This window comes from Gobio gobio, assembly GCF_949357685.1.
Source record: "Gobio gobio genome assembly, chromosome: 21".
Lineage (NCBI taxonomy): Eukaryota > Metazoa > Chordata > Actinopteri > Cypriniformes > Gobionidae > Gobio > Gobio gobio.
This window is the reverse complement of record NC_137117.1, coordinates 29994935-30003296: the sequence shown is the minus strand read 5'-3', so window position 1 is coordinate 30003296 and position 8362 is coordinate 29994935. Positions and strand designations below refer to the sequence as shown.

The window sequence follows — 8362 nt, the reverse complement described above, 5'->3', positions numbered from 1 at the left end:
CTGCGTTTCTACAAATGATTAAATTAACCAATTCAAGTAGTCACAGATACATTGTCTCTAACATAAAAGTTAAAATCCAACTTACAGAGCAACAATAATTAATTAATCTGATAATTAATATACTAATTACGAACTTACCGAGGCCATTACTGAAGATTCACCGGCGCCAATATTGGCTGCTGTCGCTTAACTTTCAGTTAAATGTGATTGGTTGTTACTACGTTGGACGATGCTGATTGGCTGCCACGAAATAGCAGGTCCCTCCTAATATGGCAGGACTTCCGACTGTCAACGGCAGCTACTTCCTGCTGCCAGCTGCCGATTTTTCGCTGAACCCCCTCTCCTAGATGACATCAACTTGTCAAGTTATTTGAATACGATACGCCCACTTATTGCGCTCCAAGACGCCAGTGAAAACTAGAAAACATCATGGCGACTAGACGCTGTGTTCTGAAGTGTGACTCAAAAGCAAACTTTTTTCATCTGCCCAAGGATGAGCATTTGAAGACTAAGTGGCTACAATTCATATATACAACTGTACCACAGAAGTATAGTCCGAGCCTTGTGCTTTGTTCACGCCATTTTGAAGACGATTGCTTTACCAACTTAAATGCAATCAAACTTGGATTCGCGAGCCGGCTGATATTGAAGGAAGGTTCAGTTCCAAGTGTATTTGCATCAGCTTCCTCCTCCGTATCACAACCTGTAAGTGTTATTAATAATTATTGTTGCTTTTATGTTTTATGTAGCATGCTTAATAATTGTTTGGTTTGTTGTGTAAGCACCGTTTAGCTTCTAGGTCTTCAATGACAATTGTATTGAGATATGTGAATTGTTTGTCGTTGTTTTCGGAGTTTTCTTTAAGAATAGTCATACCTCGTAGTAACATAACGTTACTGCATTTTTTTTTTTTTTTTTTTTTTTTTTTTTTTTTTTTGTAAAAACGTTATGTTTATGCATCGAGTTAACGCAAACAAAGACTGATTGTGCTTTTACAATATGAACTCTGGGCTATACTCGCTAACATACCATTAAATTCCTTATCTTATTTTTAATTTTTTACTGCAAACTACAAAGCAGTGGACTATTATCATTATAACACAATTTAATTGATAAAAGCATCATTGTACTCCGTGTTTAACAATAAGTATTATCTCTGTAAACACTGCTAACATTTTACTTATACACACATTGGATACAATATGTGCACCAATGTTTTAATAAACTTGTGTTGTATTTTGTAATTTTTACGTAAATTGTGTTTTTATTCCTTTTTATGCACCAACATTTCGTTAACAAATAAATTATTTGCTTTTATTCTTTCAGAGTACATCATATCAGAGCAGTCAAAGTAGAGTTTTACAATCTGATGTGGCTTGTCAGACTGACTGTCCACAAACTGTTTCTGTGATGACGCAAACAGATGATTTTCAGGAAAAATCTGTTGGAACCCTACTGTCCTCTAGTACAATGAAGAACATTCACATTCGGAGTACAGGTATACATTTCATAAATGTTTTATTTTATTTATTTATTTTTAAAGATTTGAATATCACTTTTTAAATGTCATTTTTTTAATATAAAAAATGTAACGTAATTGTATGTTATTTTTAAGGTTCACAGGCTACAGTTGCTTGTGTGATTGTTGGCACAACAACCACATCAACCACCTATGATATACCATTTGCATCAACACCAGTAAAGTCTGGTTTCAGACCACCAAAAATACCTCTGCTGTTGGAAGAAGAGGGGGGAGAGGAGGAGGAAGAGTCAGACATACAAATTCCAACAGAACCTCATGATTCAACTTTTAACCCCGCTCATGACACAACAATTTCACAAAAATCTGAAATGTCGTAAGTAATGCACATCTATAAGTTCACTTTGTCACTAATACATTTTTATTTTTTATTTTACTTACACATATTTACTTTTTTATTAGGTTTGGGCAAAGCTCCACATATGCAGACACAAAATACATTGTGTTTGAAACATGTTTGCGTGAGTTGTTCTCCACGTGTCCAATTTGCAATTCACAGTCTGATATGAAGCTACAACGAATAGGCACTTATGTTGCAATCAGGCAGCTTTGCCCCAAGTGTTTGTACAACCGTAAGTGGCAGAGCCAACCAATAATTGGAAGTACACCAATGGGCAACCTCCTGTTATCAGCTGCAACTTATTTTACTGGGGGATCATTCATCCAACTACAAAAGGTAGGCATGCAATCAGTATTACAACAATGAAACGTATGTTTTTTTTTTTGTTAAATTATAAATGTTAATATTATTTACAAATGTAATTTGTGATTATTTCAAAATGATAGATTTTCAAGGCCATGGAATTAAAAATTCATCAGTACGTCACATTCAGGAGACATTGCAGGAGTTTTTTGGAACCAGCAATTGTACACAAGTGGAGAAGTGAACAACGAAAAATTATAAAGAAGTTACAAGAGGGAGGAAAGATTGCATTATCTGGAGATATGCGTGCAGATTCCCCAGGTAATCCATAAGTTTGTCTTTTATTAATAGTTCAAAATTAAGTTAACAAATTGTATATATGTGAACATTAAATCATATGTTTAAACAATTATGTTTTATTTTTAATTTATGTAGGACATTCTGCTAAATATGGCAGCTATACTCTTATGCACATGCATAGCAATACTATTGTTGACCTACAACTTGTTCAGGTGTGTAACCTTTTTACAATAGAGTACATGATTGACTGTTAAAATTAAATTAAATAAGTAATTTTAGTTAAAATATGTGTTATGATGCTTACTTAGAGCAATGAGGTTGGTGGTAGCTATCACATGGAGAAGGAAGGCCTAAAGAGATGTCTGGACGTGCTGGAGTCTAACGATTTAGAAGTGGATTACATCGTCACTGACCGTCATCCACAGATCCAGAAGTATCTCAGGGAGCGTGACATAACACAGTTCTATGATGTGTGGCACTTTGAGAAAGGTTAGTGTATGACTTATTAACCATATACTTATTTTAATTTTGATGTAATAAATTCTATATTTTTTTTTTTTTTTACTTTCATTTCTGTATATCAGGTTTGTCTAAGAAATTAGATAAACTGTCAAAAAATAAGGACTGTGAATTGCTGAGGCCGTGGCTGCGTAGCATCAGAAATCATGTTTACTGGTGCGCCACTTCCTCGACATCAGGACCAGAGAAGGTGGCTAAGTGGACTTCACTGGTCAACCACCTCCAGAATGTGCACACACATGACAATCCTATCTTTCCCAAGTGCGAACATCCACTCATAGCTTCAAATAATCAAAAGAAATGGTTTCAACAAGGTAAGTCTTAATATTGTCTATGATATATTTTATTAATACATTTTTTTTTAATGTTACATTTGCAAAAATTATTTATTACTGTGAAATAATTAATGGAATGGTAATGTATTACTATCATTTGGGTATTACTGGCACTTTTCTAATAATGCAGGATCGCTGGCTGTCCACAAAGTCGAACGAATACTTTACAACAAAAGAGTGCTCAAAGATGTGGAGAAGCTCAGCCACAGTTTCCAGACATCTTCCCTGGAGGCTTTCCACAGCTTAATTCTACGTTTTGCACCGAAAAATGTAGTGTTCCCTTTCATCGGAATGTTGTGCAGGTAATATGACTATTAACAAAAAAAATTGAAACGTATTGGCCTTTACTGTCTATTCTGTTATTGCAGACTGTATCTTGCTGCGCTTCATCATAATGAAAACGCCAACAGAGAACAAGCCACAACCAAGACAGGACAGGTGGTGTACCGATTGGTGTTCCCGAAATCAAAAAAAGGGCAATGCGTAGCACGGCCATTAAAAAAAGAGTCAACATATAGTAAGTAACAAAACATTTTATTAAAAAAAAAAATTTGTGAAATATATTATAAATGTGTAATAAGTAATGTAACATTTAAATTACAAACACCAACTAAAAAATAAAGATATTTTAAATATGAAATAAGTAATACAAAATTTAATGTTTTTATTACAGCTTATGTTGATGAGCTACTGAAGCTCGTATTTGAAGAAGTGGTCATGGACCCATCTACATTTGTGGAAGAACTGAAATCAATCCCCATTCCAAAGCCACTTTGTGCAGAGTTTGTCAGACCATCAAAGGTGGAAGCAATTGCCAGCCATGTTTCAAGATTCAGTCAAGCGGAGGTCGAAAGCCGGTGTAATCTCCAGTCGGATCTGGAAACTCCTGGCGTATCCGGTTCACAACACCGCTCGGAAGGACAACCTGGACACTCCGACCCAAGTAGCCCCAGCACCAGCTAACAAAGCTGCGGTATGCCACATGGCGGAACTTTCTAAAAATAAAAGACACATTTTTTTCTATGTGACCAAATAAGATGATTACATATTGTTTTTTTGTAAATAAAGATTAATGAAAATAAAAACATTATTTCTATTTCGTCATTTACGTGTTCAACTTATACAATAAAAATATAAGAATGTTATTATGTAGATTTGATTATTTGTAGTAATATCAAACTATACTTACTCCTCCTCTGCAAACTCTCACTTCACCCTGCTGCCATCTGGTAAGCGCTTCCGTAGCCTGATGGCAAAGACTGAAAGACTCAGGAGGAGTTTCTTCCCCCAGGCCATCAGACTCCTGAACTCAGTCACGTGACTTCACTTCACCCCGCACACGCATAAACATACGGTTTTTTAACATTAACATCCACATACTGCAATTGCACTGCACTTTACTTTCCTATTGTTACTGTGTAACAACCTGTAATAAACCTTGCACATTATACTTCTTTATATATACATATATATATATTTTATGTTAACCACTTATTTTTAAGTCTACAGTTTATCTCACTTATCATATCCACATATTTTTTTATATTTTTATTTTATCTTATTTCCTATTTTTATCTTTACTTGATTTATTTATAATTCTACTTATGTTAATACTTTTTATTCTAATTTTATTCTATTTCTATTTTAATTTCTTGTAACTGTTATTTGCACTGTCCATGGAGCGGACCTGTTTACATTTCACTGCCAGTTGTATATTGTGTATATAACTGTGTATGTGACAAATAAAACTCTTGAATCTTGAATCTTGAATCTGTGGTTCTTCGCCTTAGACGGCCATAGTCACATCTGTATATGTTATAGATGTTCTGCAGTACATCATGTACTGCAGAACATCTATAACATATACAGATGTGACTATGGCCGTCTAAGGCGAAGAACCACAGAGGAGTAAGTATAGTACATAGGCCTACTGTACGTACATGTATATTCAGACAATTCGGATCAAAGCCTAGATGATGCAGCATGCATGTTGGTGGGACTGGAACCTCGTTCATTTTTTTTACAACCCATATTGAAAAAAGGTTTATCAAAGAACAAGTATAAGTCTATGTATTTGTGTTTGTGTGTATATATATGTTTATCAAATTAATTTCATGAATTCAACTTAAAATTTAAAAATAAATCATAGACTCATTATAAGCAAAGTGAGATATTTCAAGCCTTTATTTGTTATAATTTTTGATTATGGTTTACAGCTTGTGAAAACCACAATATTATAATCTAAAAAAAATTAAAATATTGCATGAAATCACACAGTAGTGTAGTTCCCGGACATTTAGAGCACTTCAATTCTTCCTTTATTTTTATATATATATATATGTTCACTTCACGTAAAGATTGTGATTTTAATCTATAGGTTTACATGTACTAGTTTCGAAAGCACAAGTATTGAATAAACAATATATCAGCATTACCTGTCGTATTTCTTTGCAGCAAACATTTTCTGTCTCGCTTGGCATTTTAATGCATTTTCCGCACGTGCACCTAAATAAATCGCCAATTAATTCATCTGTTACTTACGTTACACTTAATGACAGCAAAATTATTTAACATTAATACTCATATTAAGCGTGCTCCATTGGCCTGAAGTGACAACTAAGGTAACGTTACATTGATGCTTACCATTGAGAAATATCCTGCTCCAGTCGTGGTGTTTGCGATTGAGTTTGTTTTTTAAAAGTGAATCACTAAAGGAATCATTTGAGAATCGCTGTCAAAACAGGTAAAAATAAATGCATATTATAAGAAAACGTCTTTTTTGTCATTGCATGCATGCAAAACTGTTGTTGGGGACTTCTAAAACAATATTTGGAACATTTTAAATGCCATAATAGGTGCTCTTTAAATATATGCCATACACCACAGGTGTTAAATAAACACAAATTGTTCACAATTTATTTGGTAATCTTTATTTGCTAAATACAAAAGCAACAGTTCTTCTTTTCCCTGCTGGATTTTAAAATTTTCCTACATATCCTCTTCATCTGTCAGTGGTGCTGGTGTTTTGCGAGCCTCTGCCTTCTTGCTGTTGGTGTGAGTATAGAAGTCAAATGTTAATTTCATTACCCTAATTCACAAATGTAACAGGTTGGATTAGAGAACATTATGTGAAAAGAGCATTAGACTATAAGGAAATAGACACTGAATGATATTTATTTAATATGTCAAATGTTGTCTTTTTTCTTTTTTGCCCGTGGGATACCATGAAAATGAATATTAGTTCTGAAACCCAAAAACTTCCCATCTCAGGGTAAGTCAACTCAGAGGCCTGGGGGTAGTCCAGAAAGCAAGGTTAACTTACCGCCACATATACCTTGAACTCTCAGTTGATTAACCCAAACCTTGCTTACTCGAGGTATGCTGGTTCCAAAAACGAGTCCGGGAGTAAATTCAGACAACCCAGAGTATATTCCAGGTTAACACACAAGACATTCTCAACAGAGCAACTAATCGATGATTCACCATGGAAACAGACGCTAAGAAAAAGCATGCCATTCTACATCCTTCTTGTTCTTTTGTTTAATAGCGGTTTACATAACATAGGCCTACTTAGTGCACATCTCCACCTTTGATGGTTGTGCAATAATTTTTTCAATCTTTTCGTTTAATAAGTAATCTTTATTCACTGAGAATAAGGATTATATTGTTTGTGTGATGCTAATTAATTGAATGCATGTGTGAGATGACAATAAAATAAATAATATATATATTTGAATTGAATTAATATTTAATCATTATGTTGTTATAAAAGTGCTTTAGAATTAATATATAATATTGTATATTATATAACTAACTATATAACAAATTTAGTTATATTAATATAAAACACATCTGTGTTATGGAAAGGAGGATGAAGAAACCAGGGAGGATGCAGTTCACGGTCTTTAATGGAACAAAAGGAAAAAGTTCTCAAATAGCAAAAACTGAACAAAACGTCAGGCAAACAGAGCCAAAACAGAGACTGCCACAAGGCTGAAACAACTCAGGATCCCACGAGGACAGAGGGATGATTCCTTGTAAGAAGACCACGGGGGAAACAGCCAGGCGCCGAACAGGTACTCTGCACACAGTCACAATATGAGCACAAACACTGGACAGGACAAGACAAGACCGGGTGAACAAACCAACGTCTCTCATTTGTAGAAACAATAATCCGACAACTAGACCAAGACGGAGAGGGACTTAAGAAGCTGAGACAATCAAGACAAAAAGAGATAACAGGTGAGGAAATCGATCGGGAAGGAGAAACAGCTCTGAGAGATAATGAGTAGGGATGAGCGTGATGAGTGAGTGCGTGCGTGAATGACCACCAGAGGGAGACAGAGAAAGAAAAGCCCAGGATCATAACAATCTGAATACCTCTTAAGCAAAGTAACCCAGGAACATAACTCTGGAGCAAGTTATGTTCAGAGAGTGAGTTGCTATGGCTACTTACATACCTTGAAAGTTACCTCCATTTTTGGAACCGAAAGTTGAGGTTATCCACTTAATTAGTCTTAAAGATACCCAGGTATGTCACATAACCTGTTTTCTGGAATACTCCCCTGCTTTAATTTCAGTTTGTTTATTTATTAAAGTGTTGAATGTTCACCGGTTCCAGCCTCCTTGTTCCCATAACAACGAACTGTGTTACATGCATAATGCTGAAACCCTATTGTAATTGGTAGGATTTTCACAGAATAGCATTCTGCCTTAAGAGGGATCGGGCAGACCAAACCATAAAGCTGAAAGTATACCTTGTTTGTTTAGGGGTAGGCCTACGTGAGAGTACGCAAGCGTCTGCTCACAGTCAAACTTATACTGTATGTTCGACGTTGTTTATACTTCTTTTGGCTTGTATGCGTACACAGGCATAAAAAGTGAAGTATACTTTGGCCTTGAGTCGTAGAAACTTTGAGGGATGGTAGTATCCAGTATTAACCAGCAGCCATATCACCCTGCAGCCCAAGACTGGTTTCCCACTGAAGCTAAGCAGGGCTGAGCCTGGTTAGTACCTGGATGGGA

General features: G+C 35.4%; 1 protein-coding gene across 1 annotated transcript; it reads left to right on the top strand.

Moving 5' to 3' along the window:
• Window positions 1-403: 403 nt before the first annotated feature.
• LOC307117398 (uncharacterized protein) lies at window positions 404-4412 on the top strand. Its single transcript, XM_079802220.1, has 11 exons — window positions 404-705; window positions 1327-1498; window positions 1616-1856; window positions 1943-2216; window positions 2327-2504; window positions 2619-2695; window positions 2792-2972; window positions 3068-3316; window positions 3468-3639; window positions 3706-3854; window positions 4011-4412. The coding sequence occupies exons 1-11, from the start codon at window positions 430-432 to the stop codon at window positions 4298-4300; spliced, it is 2259 nt and encodes a 752-aa protein (XP_079658346.1). The 5' UTR covers window positions 404-429; the 3' UTR covers window positions 4301-4412.
• The last annotated feature ends 3950 nt before the right edge of the window (window positions 4413-8362 follow it).

What these genes read in the sequence shown, in the direction of transcription:
- LOC307117398 (XM_079802220.1), top strand. Translation starts at nt 430, where the DNA reads ATGGCGACTAGACGCTGTGTTCTGAAGTGTGACTCAAAAGCAAACTTT. An exon ending in TGTGTGGCACTTTGAGAAAG is followed by an intron (nt 2,973 to 3,067) that starts GTTAGTGTATGA and finishes TCTGTATATCAG; the next exon opens with GTTTGTCTAAGAAATTAGAT. An exon ending in TTCATCGGAATGTTGTGCAG is followed by an intron (nt 3,640 to 3,705) that starts GTAATATGACTA and finishes CTGTTATTGCAG; the next exon opens with ACTGTATCTTGCTGCGCTTC.